This window comes from Drosophila grimshawi, unplaced genomic scaffold, assembly GCF_018153295.1.
Source record: "Drosophila grimshawi isolate 15287-2541.00 unplaced genomic scaffold, ASM1815329v1 contig_848, whole genome shotgun sequence".
Lineage (NCBI taxonomy): Eukaryota > Metazoa > Arthropoda > Insecta > Diptera > Drosophilidae > Drosophila > Drosophila grimshawi.
The window spans coordinates 20,447,478-20,467,473 of NW_025063692.1; the positions used below are offsets into that span (position 1 = coordinate 20,447,478).

The 19,996-nt window shown below is 39.7% G+C and overlaps 2 protein-coding genes across 3 annotated transcripts; both read right to left on the minus strand.

The window, feature by feature from the left end:
• Positions 1-4,033: 4,033 nt before the first annotated feature.
• LOC6565089 (calcineurin subunit B) lies at positions 4,034-5,503 on the minus strand. Its single transcript, XM_001991351.2, has one exon. The coding sequence runs from the start codon at positions 5,466-5,468 to the stop codon at positions 4,902-4,904; it is 567 nt and encodes a 188-aa protein (XP_001991387.1). The 5' UTR covers positions 5,469-5,503; the 3' UTR covers positions 4,034-4,901.
• A 7,378-nt stretch (positions 5,504-12,881) lies between these two features.
• Positions 12,882-15,356, minus strand: LOC6565088 (microtubule-associated protein Jupiter). Of its 2 annotated transcripts, none has more exons than XM_032738173.1 (5): positions 15,193-15,356; positions 14,916-15,112; positions 14,477-14,842; positions 13,549-13,896; positions 12,882-13,376 (listed from the first exon to the last, which is right to left on the minus strand). In XM_032738173.1, the coding sequence occupies exons 3-5, from the start codon at positions 14,658-14,660 to the stop codon at positions 13,228-13,230; spliced, it is 681 nt and encodes a 226-aa protein (XP_032594064.1). In that variant the 5' UTR covers positions 14,661-14,842; positions 14,916-15,112; positions 15,193-15,356; the 3' UTR covers positions 12,882-13,227. The 2 variants fall into 2 exon arrangements, with proteins under 2 accessions (XP_032594064.1, XP_001991386.1); XM_001991350.2 differs by having other exon boundaries at positions 12,882-13,379.
• Positions 15,357-19,996: the final 4,640 nt, after the last annotated feature.

Genomic DNA, 19,996 nt, shown 5'->3' on the forward strand with positions numbered 1-19,996 from the left:
GAGACACACACAAATACACACCAAATGGAGCAACTTAGCAACAACTTGCAAGAGGAGCCTTAAGAGTGGTTATGGAAAATTGTATGCAAGGTTTGGTAAAACCCCAAATCTTAAGGTTTAAGCAACAAGTGCCACTCACCGCTGTAACACAAATTCTGTTTTGTAAATATGTTTACAGTTTTTGTACATATATATATACAATTTACTTAGCTTATATATTATAAAGCTCAAGGATACACGTAACCATTCAAGCTTAAGAAGTTTAAATCAATTCGAAACTTATTCTTTGAACAAAAACTTGGTTATATAAAGAAATAATAATAATAAAAAAAAAGCATAATGAAAAAATTAATCATACGACATTAAGCAAGTTTTCACTTCAAACACGGTATTCAGAGTTTCCAATTTTCCGCAATTTTTGCTAGCGCTTGCAAATGTTTTCGTATTTGTGTGTGTGTGTTGCATGCTATATTAATATCGTTGTGCTTGCTGCGGCTTCTTGTTATAGCTTCCGTTATTGTTGTTGCTAAAAGCGCAGAGGCTCTGCAAGCGTGAAAGGGTGCGAGAGGGAGAGACATGGAGAGAGAGAGAGAGAGAGAGAGAAATGGAGACAAAGTGAAAAAGTAGATTGGGCGGTGGGCTTACTGTATCTGTAATAAGGGCAATAATAGAGTTGACCACAAAAGCAACAGGCCAAAAGCAGCTGGCGCAGCGAACTTAAAAAAAAAAACCAAAGAAAACAAAGCAAAACAAAAAAAAAAGAAGGAAGAAGGGGCTTTAGTATGAAGGGAGCCGACAAACAAAAGCGATAACTAACTAAATAAATAACATAAATTAACAAAATTTGTAGACAATTTTGTCTGTTAAGTGTAAAACTTTGTAGTTGGCTCTTTTTTAAGCTGCTGCTGGGTCAAGGCAAAATGTCGTTGGGGTTGAGGAGTTTTCCGGAAAGGGACACCAAAGGGGCAGCAGTTCGCAACGTTGCTGCAAAAATGTTTACGCTTCGTTCGACTTGTGTTGTCGTTGGTAAAATGAAAATGGGCAATGGCAATGGCAATGGCAATATAACCATATGAAGACCACCCCACACATTCATAGAGCAAAGCGTCGGGCGATGGCAAAATGAAAGGGCTAAAGGGATGCAATGTTGTGACATCAAATGTTCATGTTAACAACTTTTCTAAAACTCAATGAGCTGTTGTTTGTATTGTTGTTTGTCGCCTCTGCTCTCGGCGCAACACTAACACAGATAGTTAGACAGACTAGCAGTGAGTGAGAGAGAGAGAGACAGAGAGAGAGAGAGAGAGAGAGAGAGAGAGAGATAGACAGTAAAAGAGAACGGGGAGGAGAGCAGACATGCACAGTCAGCCAGGCGCAAACACGTCGAGTGTTTTGTAGCAAATAATTTTGCACAAAGTTCTCTCCTTAACGATTTGAACACATGTTAACATGAAGAGTAACAACTACAGCAACATCAACAAACACCGTCATAGCCCCACGGATAGGATAACAACACTTCGACATGATAATAAATATGTTTAAGGGCGCAGGACGCGCCACGCGACCAGACAACAAGACTTCCAACTTCCAAACCCCCCAACCATTCACCTCCCCAGTCAATCCATATCTACCTATGCCAGCCACAAGATCAGCTTGACTTAAATGGTCAGCATTTACACAGGAAGAAATGTTAGAGAAAGTATTTAAAGTAAAAAAAATATATATAATTTTAGCGATATAATAATGATTGAAGGAATGTCGCTTTCAGTAAGTATTTCTCAACAATAATTGACTGATGTTTCAAATGTACTTAGAAATAGTCTGGATTATGGATTGAAAAAAAACACATGCTTAGATATAACATATCTATATTGACTTGGCTAGCGATGATACAGCAATATTATCGAGTACTTTCTGCATGGGCAAACAACACAATTTGAACCTAAAAAGATTTATTTTCAACGGTTTGCGCTATGAGTCTGAGTGTATGTCATGGGTTGAGTTAGTTTTAAAACAATTATGAGCAGAAGGACCTCTCCGACTGTAGGACTGTGAGCGTGTGTTTTGCAGTCTGGGACTTGGGGCGACTCGAACTGAGCCAAATTATCACATGGAAAATCTGTGTAGTGTCATTTGCGGCAAGAAGCCAAAGTTGCAGTCATTCATAAATGTGGCTCTGACAGGACGAGTCGGAGCAGTTGGAAAAGGTGTTGGGGTAGCGGGGGGCATGTACACGCATATAGCCTGGTTTATATGACGGCTAATAAAACAGGCAGCTGGAAGAATGTTCATTCGTATGCACCGAACGGGACGCCAGCGAATGCCAATTTCGCATACCAAATTCGCATGGGCGCTTCTTTTTTACTGGGGTGAGTGCGGGCGAGTTTGGTGGGCGTGCCGGGGCAGGCATATTGCGTATTTGAAACACGTTTAAGCAGCTGCTGCAAATGCATGAGAAGCAATAATGCAAAAATAGACGAAGCAACGAAAAAAAAAAAAAAAAAAAAGAGCAGAAGAAGTCAACGCCGACGACCAATGGAACAAAAGACCCAAGCTGAAGCGTGACAAAAAAAAATAAAATAACGAAACAAGAACAAGTTAGAAAGACTCCTTAGTACGCCGAAGGATAGTTACCCTTATCGATTAGATACCCTTATAGCAAGCTGCTAATGACGCGATATCGAAAATCTAGCAAATTCGAAAAACGAAAGATTTTGTTCAACAATTCAATTTGCAAGTTTTCATGTTAACTTTAAGCCTTAACTTGGTAAAGAGAGTATTCATCGACTTCTCAATAATATACAGATATGTATATTAACAGAATTCAAGTATCCTTCTAGGGTATGCCTAGAACGGTAAAATTGTAAGTGTAAATTATTGGATGGTTGCTCAGAAATTGAGTTATGGCCATAAGGACGCTTTGTGGCCATAATCGTACGGCAGCACTCAATGGATCGCTGATGTAGTGGCAATCAGCACGAAAGGATCAGGCACCAGCTGTGTCAGCTCCGGCATCTGCATAGACAACGGACAAAAGGTGATGGGTGGGGGGAAGGGGGAAAAGGATCAGCTTAGATGCACTTTGAGCGCACTGCATTAAATCTTAATCAATAGTCAAATTATGCTATTCTATTGCATTCAGATGCCAGGTGGCGCATGGAGTTGCCATCTGTTGTTGAAAGTGGATAAGCTGGCACTAAGCTAACTCTGCTGCCTGCTGCATGCCTGCCACATGCAACATCGCACATGCGAGGCAGCCACCGACTTGTGCATATGTCAGGAGCAGCCTTAACAACTTGCCCGGCGCCAGTTGCACGTGTGAAGAGATTTGACAGCAACCCAAACCAACAAAAAGGATACCCACCGCCCACCCACCTGTCACATTCTCCGTGGCCGCCCACCCACAGTCGCTGGCTGCGGGCAGAGCTGCAGGCAGCGAATCATTTGCTGCATCTTTTGTCTTTGCATTTTCACGGATGTCCCGCGGTTCGAGCAGGACTGAGAAGAGCGGGGAGGGGGGAATGAAGTGGTGATAGTAGTGAGAGGGGGTAGGAAGATACTATGAAGTGCCATTGTTCCGTTGTTGGTTTTCCTTATTTTCTTCATCTCGTTGGCTTGCTCGCCGTGTGCTTTTATTATTATAAAATACGCATGAGTTAGTGTGCATATTTCAAGGATTTTGTGTGTAAAGGGATAAAAATGCAATCAGTCGCAAAAACCAGCAAAGTGAAACTGACAAAAAAAAAAACGAAAAAAAAACTCCAAGCGAATGACAGAGACAAAAACGCGACTATCGCTTCGCATCTGCCTATCCTAGGAACCCCATCCAATCCCATTCATCTAGTTACACAAATTGCACTTACAACTTCATTTACATTTTTGCGGAAGGCGTGCGAAATGTGTAACAAATAATTTGAATATTACACGAAATTTGGTCAAGCGAGGAAAATAATACTAGTTCGGGCGATCACTTCAAATGTCCACAGCTAAACTATATTTTCTAGGTCAATTCTTCAGAGAGAGAGAGAGAGAGAGAGAGACAGAGGTTGAAATTATATTTTATTCAAAATGTAACAAATTACTTGCAATAAGATATGTAATTCAATTAACGTAAATAAAACATTAAAATCGCTCAGATGTGTGAAATGCACACCTTGAACATCATCATCATCATCAGGATACCCAGCAGCAGGTGTTGTTTGGATATCAAAGAGCTGCGACACGCGTTGCCAATTACTCAATAGGATGAATGACACCCAGAAGCACAATGAAGTGCCAAAGCAGCACTTGCAGTATGTCACACACATACACAGACACATACACATACATACAGAGACTAACGCATACATAGGTAGAAACAACAGTTAGCTGGTAACAGGTGACCTCAAACCAAATCTCCAAAATTGAGCCGCAAGTTTACGGGGAGCAAGTGAGACGGGAGGCGGTGTCGTAACATATGTATGTAGGCAGCCACATGCCCAATAAAGACACACAAGTCAAGTGGCGCACCATTTGCCGGGGGTGGGCGATGGGGACTTAGCGGAGGACACGACGCTGCTTTCAAGTGCCCCATTAAAGTGCAAGCTGCTTCCATCGCTCGCTCTCTCGCTCTCGCTCTCTCGCTCCCGCTCCCGCTCTCTGTCGCTGTCTCCTTCGCACACTGAAGTGCCTGCAAGTAAATTTCAAGAAACAATTTTCAGGAATGACTTAACTTTTGCGTTTATATGAAAACTTTTGGCAACGTGATGTTATGCGAACGGCAAACCGGCAAAACCGGCAACCGGCAACCGGCGAACAGCGAACAGCGAATATGCAATTTGACTCAACTGTGAGGATGGTTTGGGAGGCGGCAACATAACCCATTTAAGTATATGTTTATATATACATATATAACTTGCTGTTTAGCTGAAGCGCAGCGAGAGACTCTCATCGAGATCCACATTACGTGTGATAAAGTCCAAATCGTCGCAGTTAAGGAAACCTTTCAATTGCTTCACTTGCTGCCCCTCTTGCGGCTGCTGCTGTTCCATTTCATTTGCAGTCACCAGCTGCTTGAGTTTCCAGCGTATGGCACGCAGCTCATGCCGTGTCGCCGGTAGACAACAGATCAGCTCCTCGCACCGATCCGCGCTAAGCAGCCCATCGCCATCGTCATCGTACATGTGCAGCAGCGAGGCCAGCTTGTGTTGCAGCGGCACGTGGCGTCGGAAGCGCGACAGGCCAAGTATAAAGTGTTGGAAGCAGAGTGACGGATACAGATACACTTCGACCAGGCGTTCCGCAAACGGATGCTGCGCCACAGGCGGCACCTTGAGCAGCTCAGTCCGGAGAACCGAATTGTTCGAGTCGCGTCCCAGCGTTTGATACTGCCCCAGCAGATAATCGATGCGTTGCGGCGAGAAACCCGACTCTTTCTCGATCTGTTGCAGCTTCGCGGCGCTCAGATGCCGTGATGCGACGACACCCATTTCGAGAACCAACAACACAGCAGATAAAATAACACTTTTTCACTTTTTGTAACAATTTTGAAAGACTGAGTTTGTTGGAAGATATTTGTTTGATATATATATATTTTTTTTTTTTTTTGTTGCGCTTGACAATTAACTGGGCGATAGCTCGATGCAGCAGTTGTCCCTGAAATAGTATACTCTACAACAATCCAAAGGTGTCAATAATTAAATATTATATATTATATATTATTGTTATCGCAAATCATTGCAGAATCTGTAAATGTGATTCGAAGACAAAATTAAAATTAATTAAAATTCATTGCACTTGTATCTATTTCATAAATATTTTGAATGGATTTTTTAAAGATTTTCTCGATATGCATATTTTATATGCACATTTTATATGTATTTAGCGAAAGTTAATTCAGTGTCTATTAAAACGGATCAATGCTCTAAATTGCAGAAAAAATTTGTATATTTTTACAATTTTACTTTCTGAATAATAAAAATGTACGGCGAGTTTCAAAAATGCAGAGCGATTTTCTTGCTTTGAGAACAATGGCAAAAGTTAGACACTTTTGAACTGTTGTCAAATCGTTGGCCAAATCAACTATATTTTGAATAATATAATAAATACACACACACACATATACACAGGTTACTCCGCATCCCTTGTCTACCTGGCCATATATGTACTTAACTACCATCTCCAACCTCTGGTTGCTCGAATCATCCGTTGAAGCCTTCACGTATTCTGGCATATGTCAAAATTAATTTCGTTGCCAACATTTTGACAGCTTCTCATGCAAACACTTGGCCAGAGCCAAAAAGCAAGCAGCAAACCTATGCCCCATCATGAGGGTGGAATTGAAATGAATGCTCTCTGAACTGCCATGAGCCGGTGTTGGGCCTGTAAAGGAATTGTAGTTGGAGGGGATGGGTGTTGGTGTTGGTGTTTGGGTTTGGGTTCGTTATTCATTGGCTCTCTGAGCTGAGAGGCATTGCTTTTTGTTTGTTTTTTGCGCAATCATCGGTATACATTTTGCCACATCAACGTAAAGACACATTACACGTCCCTTTGCCCCTCCCCTTCAGCTCCACCACCTCCCTACCTGCTCTCACATTTGCTGGCATCATTGATTTGATATGGAAAATCATGAAAAGTCGCGCCTTAAGCCATTTCCCACAATGTCATGCAGTAGAGGAGGGGAATAGAGGGTTGGCAACCCACATTCAACGAACATTGCCCCTTGGCAAAGAAATTACAAAAATTAAGAGAACATTTTCTGAATGGTAGCCCCAGCTGGTAACGATTGGTTCCCATTCCCTTCCCCTTCCATTTTGTATGGGCAAATTAATGAAATTAAATCACCTTCATTTTAATGGATCCCTAGCTTGACCCTTAGGGCAGCCAACACCACCCACCCCACCTATCAGAGCCACCTTTTAGTTTCACACAAACACACAACGCATATCAAAGAGGCAGATCTGATTCCACTATTGTCAATTAGAGTTAAGTGCGTGGTGTATATTTGAATTTGAATTAATTTTATGTTAAGAAATTTATATAAAAATACCAATTTGATATTTATTTATTTCATCTATTTGGGTTTTACTTTTTATTTTAGCTTAACCCAATTTAACCTAAAAATGTAAATAATTTAAAAAAAAAATCATTTTTCATTTTTCAAAAGTATGTTCGTGTTGAGTATATTAAAATGTCGAGACCTGTTAGGTGTGTTATGATAGAAGGCACAACACGCACTTAACACCAGAATAAACTTCTCACATAAAAGAGAAAAACCTGAACTCAATGCCCTGGGTGGCTCGCCGGTGAGGTGGGGGTTGGAGGGGGAGCGGCGGAATGAGAGGGAGGAAATTTTTTGCTGTTTGGTGTTTGTGTTTCGCCTGTTTTCACTTTCGACATCGTGTTAATACGTATGAAATTGTTTGGTGATGGAATCTCGGACGTGATACGAATATTGTGATTTAATTGCAAACGATGCGAACTGAATGGAAGTGGGGCGGGGGACGTGGAGAGAGGTGCGAAAAGGCACATAGAGCAGACCTCAAGCTAACGTTAAAGTTTGTTCCCCTCAGACATGATTCACGCTGCGAATCAATTTCTTCCCAATGTCCAAAACCAATCCATGAAAAAATGAAAAACAGCGTCGACTCTTAATGCTTTTACAGTCTGACGATGAACAACAAAAATTAGCAACTGGCAGCTACAAACGGAAAAATGGTTTTTGGGATGGGATGAAGAGATTGCAAGGCATTGGAAATGTGCGAGTGAATCATTGAATGAGCGAATGAATGAATGAATTAATGAATGTGAGCTGTGCGCAACGTGCGGTGCAAATTGTTTGAAAATAGGTGTTGCCAATACGTTTTAAGCTTTTGCCTCGCCATTTCCCTCTCAATCTCTCTCTCTCTCTCTCTCTCTCTCTCTCTGTCTGTCTCTCTATCCCGCCCTTTCCATCTCGCTCTCTATCTGACTCTGGTCACTTTCATTCCGCGCTTATATGCTGCTGAAATCCAATTCGCTGCTGAAGTTGTTGTTTTGATGGCAACCCGGCCCGAATTATTCCTGATGTTTTTTGTGGCTCTGGCACTGCTTCAACACTGCAAGTACTCAATGTTGTCGGCTTATCGATCTATTTGCTGTCATTGGCATGTCAGTGTCATTCAATTTGAAGGAAATGCAGCAATTGTTAATTAATTGATGACGACCGATAGCTGCACAGCTCTGAATGAATGTAATACGTCTGATATGATATGTAAACACAAATACAAAGCAAAACATAAATGTAATAATCTTCTCAAGAAAATTAAAGCCAACGCAATACTAGCTAGACTTTTTAAATAAAGGATTTGTGGTTGGTCAGGTGCCCTTCAAAAAACCAAATAAAACAAAACAGAGAAAATAATAATATGTACTAATAATAATAATAATAATAATAATAATAATAATAATAATAATAATAATAATAATAATCATAATAATCATAATAATAATAATAATCATAATAAAAGTAATAATAACAACAATACTCGTAGTTATACTAATATGTATAATAAAAATAAAGCATAGCAATCAATTCTTAAATGAACTGAGCTGCAAATCGAGTTTCTCACTCACATTTATTCTTCATTTGGGATTCCAATGGGAATGGGCTGGCTGGCACCCGACCCGGTTATAAATGGGAAAGCCAGCAACTGTTGGCTCATACTCCAAGCTCACAAGCTGCCCAAGACCGCAATTCGCATGTGCCACGCGGCGTCTGAGCATTGTGCTGTGTTTTTTTTTTTTCTTTCTTTTTCTGTTATTCCTTGATATTTTCGTTTTTGTGTTTTTTTTGTTGCAAGGCCCGCATCAGTTGCATTGTCAGTTGATTTGCCTGCCGTCTGTCAACACTCACTTAAAGAGGACACACACAGTCACAGTGGGACAAACAGAGATAGAGGAAGAGAGAGAGAGAGAGAGAGAGAGAGAGAGTAGGAATGCGCGTTGTTGCAATTACGCGAATTCCCCATATACCGTTAAGAGGTTGGCCAACAAAGATTTTTCTAAGAAAACCGCTGGAGGAACGGCGGCATTCCAAACTAAATTACAAACAAAAATGTTGCTTACAACATGAAAACCAAAGCGGAAACAGCAACAGCAGCAACTGAAAATGTAAACAGAACGCAAGCTAAGAAATATAGCTGCAAGAAAAAATAAAAATATCAAAATAAACACAAACGAAAAGCTTGATGCACTATATAATAATCAGCATTCGATTTATTTCTTTAATTTTGGGATTAAAAAATGTCATCTTTAATTCGAATTTATATGTGGAATCCTTTGGTTTCAGAAGTGCGTGCGCCGTTCTGGGTCTTAAATATGTCATGATATGTGCAAAAGACCCTTTTAGTAGGGTATTTGCCGGAAGGATACAAAATTGAATATGAAATGTAGCGAAGGACCACTGGCACTGGCAAAGGCAACAGCAAGTGACTGACTTGCGACTCCGTCTTCGAGTCGCCAGCCACTCACACACACACACACACACACACTCTCACACACCCGCGCACAGGCAGCCTATGGAGGTGGGGGGGTTGGGTTTCGCAGCGCATGCAATTTGGTGTGTGTTTCCCAAGAAACCTTTGTTGCATTATTGCTGCAATTTGCAGAAGTGGTGACGTGAGAGCCATCAGAGTGCTGCGGCCACGAGAATATTGGCCCGAATCACACACACACACACACACACACACAAATATGCACAGCCAACGAAAACACTCTCCCCATCTACCAATCACCCCTGCCTATTGTCCAGCACAGTGCCGCCGTGAAGCTGCCAGACATCCAACAAATAACAACTAAGTTGGCAATTTGGAGTCGCGCTCAGCAAAACTAAAGCCAAAGCAAAACAGCAAACAGCCAAGAACAGCAGAAATGTAGACCAAGTTGCAGAGGCAACAAAAAAAAATAAAGAACACACTGAAGTGAAGTGGGGCACAAAAAATGCGCAGCTCATCTCCAAAAGTGGTTAGTGTTGGGCCACTTGAAGAATGGGCTTAGTGGGGGGTTGGAGGTTGGGGTTGGGGTTGGGAGAAGTGTGCCACTTCATAAATAACCAACAGGCAACGCACCTGCAAATCATTGTGTAACATTAAACCAAACTTGATTAATTCTTGTTGCCAAATATACGCATGGCAACTTTTGGCAGCGCACGCCACTGCTGCTATCGATGAAAACTAAAAGTGCCAATTACAAAAATAAACGACTGCCAAAAACTTGTGCACAAAAACAACAATATAAATTACCGTATTATTAGATAAAAACAACAACAAAAAAATATGAAATAAAAAGTAAACACTTACCAAGAAGTACCGCTGCATTGCAGGGCGCTTGCAGAACTTGAGGTGTTCTTTTGGTTTGTTTATTTTCGTTTTTTATACGATGCATGCAGTCATAAGTTCATGTCGAAGTCGTCACGAAGTCATGGTCAGTTCCAGCTTATATGCATTATTTGCATGCATGCCAACGAACAGTAAACACAGGCTAATGTAAACGATATTCAGCTGCCAGAAAATACATACAAATACATATTACATTATATATTACGCCACATATGTATATACATATACATATACAAAATATATCCACGGAAAATTCAACAAAAAATCGTATATCTGAATTAAACACACGCCTGAACAGCCGTTGAACATTATATATACATATACTTTACATGTTGCGTATACGTAATAGTTTATATTTTCTTACGTAATTGGTTGTTTATACAACTAAACATAAGTTTGTGTAAAAAGTATGCAACAGCCACAAGGCGGGCAGAGACTAAAAAAGTCACAGACTATAAATTGATACAAATTAATACAAATTAAAATATAGGTTCTTGTCCATATTAGTTTAAAGGTTTCGGGCGGTCAACATATCAGTTACGTTTTCCAAAGTATCTCCATATCCTCTATTGAGAGGTATATATATGTATGTATGTATGTATGTATGTATGTAGATGCAATTTTGATTTTATACGAAAAACGTTCGATCGTCTTAGCAAGCGAGCATTGTGGCAAGTTCTTCAAGTGCTGGCAACAAATTTGTAGCATACTTTTGCGGGCTACTGGCAGCCAATTGGCAGCCCAGTGTCCATTGTCCATCGTCCAGAGTCGCAGAGTCAATTGTTGGGGCCAACAAGAGCTCTACGCAGGCCTGCAGCCAAGAAAGCAGACGCGGACAGGAGTAGGGAAGGGGTGGAAGGGGAATGAATAAGAAAATGAAAAAGAGAGATGGGCAGCAAGTTAACTGCAGCTGAGGCCGCAGCACTCGGACAACCGCCCCAAGAAGTTTGCGAGTTGCCAAAACAAGGCCAAGCAGTGACGCAAACAACAGCAACAATTGCAACAACAAAAACAACGAAAACAACAAAAACAACGACAAGGGCAATAATATGAAATAAATTCCAACAAAGAGAGAGGGGAAGATGGCGGATGGATGGTGTGGGTTAACGGGTAACGGTACAAATCCGTACAAATTGAATAAGAACTCAATCTTGGCTACTGTCAAAACAACTTTTTGGGTCCTGGCAACCGGACACAAGCGAACCCTCCGCCAGACACTGAGATGGACAGACGGACCACGACGAAACGGAAAGATAAAAACATGGTAGCGGCACAGAAATGCGGCAAAAAAAAAACATTCACACACACAGACACACAGAGGAGGCAACAACAACAAAAAAGGGGACGAAGCGGAAGCTATATATTGAATTGAATTGAAATGCCTTGGCAATTGTTTGTGTATCATTATAGTCATCATCAATGTGCTCATCGACTCGCCAGATGTCTGTGCGCGTGTGTGTGTGTGTGTGTGTGCCTCATGCCGCATGCCTCATGACTTGCTTGATATATCTATCATCTTCATATATTGTTATTATAGCTTGATAGCTCTGAATTATATTTTACAGTCGAATTTTTGTTGCTGCATTGTTTTTAAACTCTTTTATTTGGGATTCACAATTGTTCTACAATATATATTATTATCTTTCTTTTGTTTATTTTTTATGGAGTAATAATTCTACATTTTATGTATAAAAGTTACCCAACTGCCATGAAAATCCCCCCCATATCCTTCGTCGATATCTCGTCTAGTTATGGAAATTTAAAGTTGAGATTGTGCTTTAATATGAACCCGCCAACAATAGCAACTGGCTGAAATCTAATGATATATTTATTGAGATTTTCTTATGTCATGAATATATTCTGCATGCCGTTCTAACTTCAAAAAGTTATCGATAAATTGACCAGTGTCGCCGTTACATATTGCCGAAAATGTCAAATGCAATTTGCCAAGACTTTGAACTCCCCCACAAATTGTGTGAATGTGGATGAGCATGTATGTGTATGTGTGTGTGTGTGTATGTGTGTGTGTGTGTGTGTGTGTGTGGGTCTCAAGGGGGTGTGGCGTGTATATGTGGAGTGAGACTTGTCATGTTATGTCAGGCGATCAATTGGTTGGTTTGGGTTGCTGTCGTCTCGTCTGTCGTCAGAGGCCGCGGCACTATTAATTATCATGTTAAAATGTAATTAATTAAAGATGTCGTCAACGCAGGGCAACGACGGCGACGGCGACGGCGCCGGTGCCCGCACATAACTTTCAATGAAATGTTAATAAATTACATAATACCGAAAACGAAATTACAAACGCCATCAACGATGACAGGTCCAACAGTCGCAACAACAACAACAACAGCAACAAGGCAAATAACAACAATCGCTACCTGATAACAAATCAAACGAAATTTTTGCTGTGCCCATCGACAGAATCCAATGCCATCCCAGCACAGTGGCCATTCCTCACATTTTTCCATACAATTCTATGGCAATAGGAATTTCAGAGAGGAAACCATTTGAGTAAAAACACAAATATTAAAACGGTAATGAAAATTTTATTTTAAAACAACTATTGATTTTTCCTTAAGTTTATCTTAAACATTTTTAATATGAAATTTGTTGCCTGTTATTGTAGTCAATTGGTCAATTGTCTTTGTTTCCGGTGTGCATTTTGTATTTAGTATTTTTGTGGTAGTTTGTTCCGGGTAATTGTAGTAATTGTTTGGTATTACCCTGTCTTTGGTAATTGTAGTATTCGTTGCTGTGTTGAAGTAATCTTCATTGAGTATGTATGTGATGGCTTTGTTTTGGTTTTTCTTTTTCTTTTTCATTTTCATTTTAACTAGACTAAATAGTTGCTAAGTGGGAAAGTAATTTGAAATTACCAGAGGCCAGACGAATATCCGCCGGGTGGCACACGATTCCCATTATTGACGGTGCTAATGTTAATCGTCTCATGTGAGTTCATGCCCACTGGTCCTATATAATCTTGAGTGCCTGGCTTGTAACCTTCTCCAGTAAGTGGATTGCCTTCTGTCAAAGAAATTGAAAAAAATAAATAAATAAATAAAAATAAACAGAAAAAGAAAATGAACATTAATGGTTGATCCAAAGTTGTTAAAATTCTGATTAGAAACTGTATAATAAATATCCGACACACAATAATTATCTATATCAAAGTGTATTATTAAATAAAACATACCCCGGATCCTTGGTATCATCTGCCTTAGACTACCAGAGCCGTCGCCCTGTATTCCAAAGTCACCAATTGGGTTCTGAGCAGATATGTTAACGGATGTTCCCTGAGAACAGTTGCTTGATTGAAACGCATTTGAATCATGCCTCATATTATTGAAAGAGAACGGACGTTCTGGATTGGTACCCGTATCAGCGCGACTCTGTATATTTACGTGGTGCTTATCTGACTGGTCGTATACACTGTTTTGAGCGGGCACGGGCCCAACATTGGCACAATCAACATCCGATGAGCTACTCGATTTATTTGTAGCGGTACGGGACGCGGCGTCCTCTGATTTATCCTTGCTATTTGCTGCAAAATTGTATTTAGTATCATTTTTTTGTATTTAACCAAGAAAATAAAAGAAAACAAGAGAGAACGTTGCAGTCGACTGCGAAATACTCTGATCCCCGTAAGTCATACCATCTGATAACAGGTGCCACAGAGCAGGGTGGGTGTAGCCAAGAAATTCTGATCTTTGGTGGAGGTTCCTAGTAATCTATCCTCCAAGTTTGCCTTATCTACCGCAATTTAGGTAGATATAGGCTTTTGCCGAAACAAATTTTTGGAGGACGATCTTAATAATCTATCTTTAGTTTTCATAACTACAGCTCCACGTTTAAAGTGTCGATCTCTAAGGGTGTCGGAAAAAGGTGCGTTCATACAGACAGACGGGCTTGATGATAGAGCATGATGGACATTGCACAAAACCAATATAATACCCTGATACCGAAGGTATTATATCAGAGTATAAGCAGAGAAAATTAATTTTAATAGTTGCTTCAAAATTGCTAATATTCAAAACCCTTTGGATGGCAAAATCCACAGGTAGTAGGAATATCCAGCACATAATTATCTACCATCTACTACTGTGATATTATTTAGAACCAACCCTGAATCTTTGGCTTTATCGGCTTCAGAACGCCGAGACCGTCCCCATTTAATCCAGTGCCAGTAATAGGATTTCGAGTAGGCATGTAATTATTGATGCCGACCTTGATGCAATACACATGGTCAGACTGGCATTTTTCCTTCGAGCAGCCCTTTGACTGAGGCACAGTTGAATTATTCTTCATATTTCCGATTGTTAATAGAATCGCTATTGTATATTATATATTGTTTTAGGCCCGACTTCGTTCTCATCAACGCGACAATAAAGATGCAATACACCAATTGGCAGGAGGCACAGCTAATAATTAGATTAATCCGTTCAGACTATTTTCGAAATGCTTTGCTTCTGGAATAACCTTGCTGTTTGCTGCCAAATTTTATATTTAGTATTATTATTATTATTATTATTTTATTTTTTTTTATTTTGTTTTTTCACTTACTGCTTATTTTGTGGAGAGCTGTTGGATATGAACACTTTTCAAATGCGTATTTTTCCCCGTTTGTACAACATATAAAAGTTTACAGCTCGAGAAGTTTTTATTATTTGATTTATATTGCTGTAGCTCGACGGAGACAAAATATTATTTGTATTCAGGCGCTGGCAACTGCGTTTGAAGCGAAAAGTTTGAGGCGACACCTACTTTCGAAGGATTCATATATATTCTTGCTGCTTGCAGAAGAACTCAATTTTTTTGTAATTATTATTTTTGTACTTACTAAATATTTTGGAGAAAGCTGGTAGATTTCAACGCTTTTCAAATGCGTATTATTATATTATACTTTATTATTTTTATTAAAGTTCTATAAAAGTTTACAGCTCAACAATTTTTTTTATAATTTAAATTTTATTTTCAGATGTGTTCAGCTCACAAGCTCGACTAAGATTGAGTATTATTTTTTCCTGGCGGTGCACGATCCAGATGAAGCGAAAAGTTTAAGGCGACGCCTCCTATTCTGAGTACACATTTCCTGAGGCCCCGTTTGATAATAGGTGATTTATCTCAATTGTCTAGTTTATAAATAGCTTTTCGTTTGCTGTCAAAAAGCTTCATTTTTCTTCAATATATTTAATATGGACTACGGCCTACATCGCCAGTCGATGATTTGCTCAAGATTATACACATATATATATAAAAATAAGTGATGTACAAACGTAAAAAAATTGGTGCAAAAATATATAGATTAAATGTATAAAGCATATTCTGATTTCTGCAACGTTTTTCGGGCTTCGGTGCCACAGTGTGGCAACTCCAATCGCTGATGTATGAGTGTTTTGTGTGTGTGTGTGTGTGTGTCACATAGGCAGGCCCATAATCCGCATGTAAAACAAATTAATAAATAAATAATAAATAATAAATGTTCGTAATAATAATGACTAAAGAAATATCAGAAACAATAAATTTTATTTGAGTAGTCGCCAAAACCGCCAGCAAATGCCAAAAACAAAGGCAAAAATTATTAATGAAAACGTTTTGGGGGCCAGCGGGATGCGCTTGGGATTGGGATTGGTATTGGAGTGAATTGTACGTGAAGGTTAATGTGGAGCTGGATGTGGGGCCACTGTTCGCAGGCTTGTCATAAACGTTTATAAATTTTTATGAGCGTAAATATAATTCGTAACAATATTAAAACTGATGCGTCGCGCTTTATTAAATAGATGCAAAGGGCTACGGGCTAAGGGGTTGGTGGTGCGGGGGAATAAGGACTCCTGCCGAACAAACAACAGGCGCTTTAAAATAATTTATCGCATGTAATATTCACACACACGTACACACACTCTGTTTATGTGTGTGTGAGTCGAGTGCGTGCTTGTTTTTGGCTTTTGGATTTTGGTGTAGCCCGTCGCACGTTTTGAGGCACATTTGTAAGCAAGTCAGGCAATCGCTTGCCCAATTAAATGCGTTGAAAACACACAAGCACACACACAGACACACACGCACAGACACACAGACACACACACACACAGACACGCATACACACTCAAACACACATAAATGTTATCACAATAGCTAATTCTCAAAGTCAAAACACTCGGATTTCAGCTCACAATAACAAAATGTACAGCACAAAAACCGCTCACACACACAAACAGACACACACACACACAGACGCACACACACACATACACACACAAACAGACACATTTAAGCCATTTCCCATTCCTACCACGCACCTGCAAGTATCTCGAAGCAAGCGCCCCAATTAAAAATGTTGCACACTGCTAATAACGATAATAATTAATAAATTATTTCTATAAATATATACATATCTATATATATATATATATCACAAAGCTCGGTTGCTGACTGATCTGAGCAATATGATAAGTTGCTGTAGAACGCAAGTGCTCTTGCAACTATTTGCGCAACAGTTGTTGAAGTGCAGTTTCCGCTTTTGTTGCAGCTGTCGCGTTGTGGCAACGCCTCACGCTCCTTTTAAAGCGTCAGTTTAGCTGACAGTTGCCTTCTGAGGCGACGGTGCTCGTCTTTTCAGAAATCATTTCACTTGTCACAGCGACGCACAGTCGATGGGCGAACCCTTTCAATAGCACACACACACACACACACACACAAACACACAGATACACACACACACACACACACACACACTTAAGAACAGCTTTGCAATGCGCGTTGCCCGTTTATCAAACGCTTTTCGAATGTTGTGTGACGTCTTCACGGAGTGCGCTGCCGTTTATCATCCTCTCATCTTAGTCGCTGGCTCTGCCTCAGCCTTTGCCACAGCCACAGCCATTGCCTCAGCCTCAGCCTCAGCCTCTGCATCTTTGCATTGCGTTTCCTTTTCCTGTGCCACTTCTACCACTTTTTCAGCCAAAGTAGAGCAAGAAAAAGCGCAAATCAGCCACAATTGCCGCTGACAGACGTAAGCACCGCATACTTTCAACCTATGCTTGTGTGTATGTGTGTGTGTGTGTGTGTGTGTGTGCAACACTTATGTGTGTGTGTGAGTGTATGTATGGCTTTGACATTATTTGTGCTGCAAGCTGACAGATTTTCGTTACGGCAGCATTAAATTGATTTTTGACATTTCTTTCCATGCATATGGGAAATAGACGACACACAAACAGACACACACACACACACACACATACACACACACACACACAGAGACTTGGTTATATTTTAGAGTGTATTTTATCGCTTCTAAGATAAGCAACTGCCCCGTTCCCATTCCAGAAGGAACCAATTCATTCCATATTTACTTTGGCCATGCATTTGACCTGTTTTGTATTATTTGTATTTTTATTATTTTAAGTTGAACCCTAACTTTGTGTATTGCAACAGACAAGAACGGAGAAGGGCTATCGTAGGCATGCCAAAGACTACATACACTTGTAAAACGGAGTCATAGTGTCGACTAATATATATATTTAAAGAATCGACCGATTGTTCCAATGATATACATATATATATTTGATATGGTATTCCGATGTTGATCATATTTTGTCCAATTATATGTAGCACGCATAACTGCTGAGTTTGAGCACGAAAAGGTTTTCATATATACAAGAACTCATATTCTAACTGATTGTTGATATGATATAGCGATCCGATCAGGCAGACTCTGACGGCCTAGCTTGCATAGAAACGAACAGACAGAAATCGGCTAGTGATGCTGATCAAGAATATATATATACTTTATGGGATCGGAGACGATTGCTTCAATGCGTTACGAGCTGCACGACAAAATTATAATACTCCCTAGAAGGGTATAAAAAGTTTTGCTTAATTAATGCATCCTAGTATGTGTAACAGAAACTAAATAAAACTTTCATAAAGCAATAAAAAGAAAATCAAAAAATATTCCACTTTTTAAGTGAATTAAAATTATACTCTGGCCAAGCAAACTGCTAAAGCCAATTATAACTTTAATATTATTTTAGGAAATTGAATAACTTTCAACTGATTTCATGTGTCACAAATCCGGCAACATAATAATAGACAAATTGTGTTGGACATTTTGTGTTAAAGTGAGATCAAAATATTAAGCTGACTACCATATTAAGCTGAACCTTTAAATGATTAAATGCTTAAATGCTTTAACGTATTTTTCGCATGATACTCTTAATAATCAATTAAAGACTTAAAGAAACAGTTGGCTTTAAAATTTGTTCAAATAACCAACAAATTGAGCAGTTCGAAAAGTTTTATGCACAGCAAACACACCATTAATTGCAAATCATAATTGGTAATTAAACTTCAGATGCAACTAAAATGCAGTCAGGCCTAATTTTAGCTTTATTGCACAATAATTGAGCAATTTATTTTTATACCCTGACAGATAATGAAAGAGGCAACGCCGGCCACATAAAATATATGCATATATATTGCCATAGCTATTTTGCTTTATATATGTATGCGGCAGACAAACTACTTTATGGATGGATCTGATCACCATATGTTATAGCTATCATTCGAATACTTAATCAAATGATGGCAAAGTTGTGCAAAAAACAAAAAAAAAATATTGGAAAAAATTGGACTAATATATCATATTCATACCGATTATATGGATGTGTGCAAGAATCAGGAATATATTGCACCTATCAAAGGATATATGATTAAGCACACACCAAACCGATGTTAACTCTTTTCTATGCGGTTCTTTGATTAAAGTGCAAAATTGGTGTGGCTGCCTAACGCTTGATCGAACCGAACTCTGAACTTTGATGTCCATTAGCTAGGAAAGTAGCCAACCACCACCCATCCAGCTCCAACTCCCCTGAACCATCGTGTGCATGCAGTGCTACTGCTGAGCACCTTGGGAATTAATTTCTCACGTTTCACGTACAATTTGTATGGCCGGAAGCGTTTTCAATGCGACGCTGCCTGCTGCCTGCTGCCTCAACTGGCTGCAATCCAAAGCCAAACCACATAAATCCCCATTCCCATTCAAACTGGCTGCTCGCTAATGAAGGTTTCATATTGTTGTTATACCCTTTGGCTACAATTAGTGTCATCGGGTATTTAGACTAAATGAGAAAATACAAGAATATGCACAAGTATTCTCGTCCATTCTCAAATTTCTTAAGTAATAATCTGCATTATATATATTTTTAATTAACTTTAGTTTAATCAGTGCTATATAACTAACAACACTGCAAGGTTGTCTTAAGCCAAGCCATTGCCGAACAATTAGTTAAGCAAATTAGTCGCATTTATTTGATTCACTAAACAATTTAGTTGTTGCTTTATCTATATTTTGATATAGAGGGTATATCGCAGTTCATCAGTGGTGCATGATTGACACACTTGAACTTAGTTGTAAGTTTGTTATTGCTGCTTCTGGCGTTGGCTTTGTCGAAGCACACAAATCGCCGCACATACACAATGAGTCCGATTCCGCATTTGGCTCAGGCTGGCCAATACGGCCACGCACCAAAATGCATTTGTGTGAGCACAAACAGACACACACACACACGCACACACACGCACACACACGCACACACACACACACACACACACACACACACACGCCCAGATATTGTGAACTGTATTTG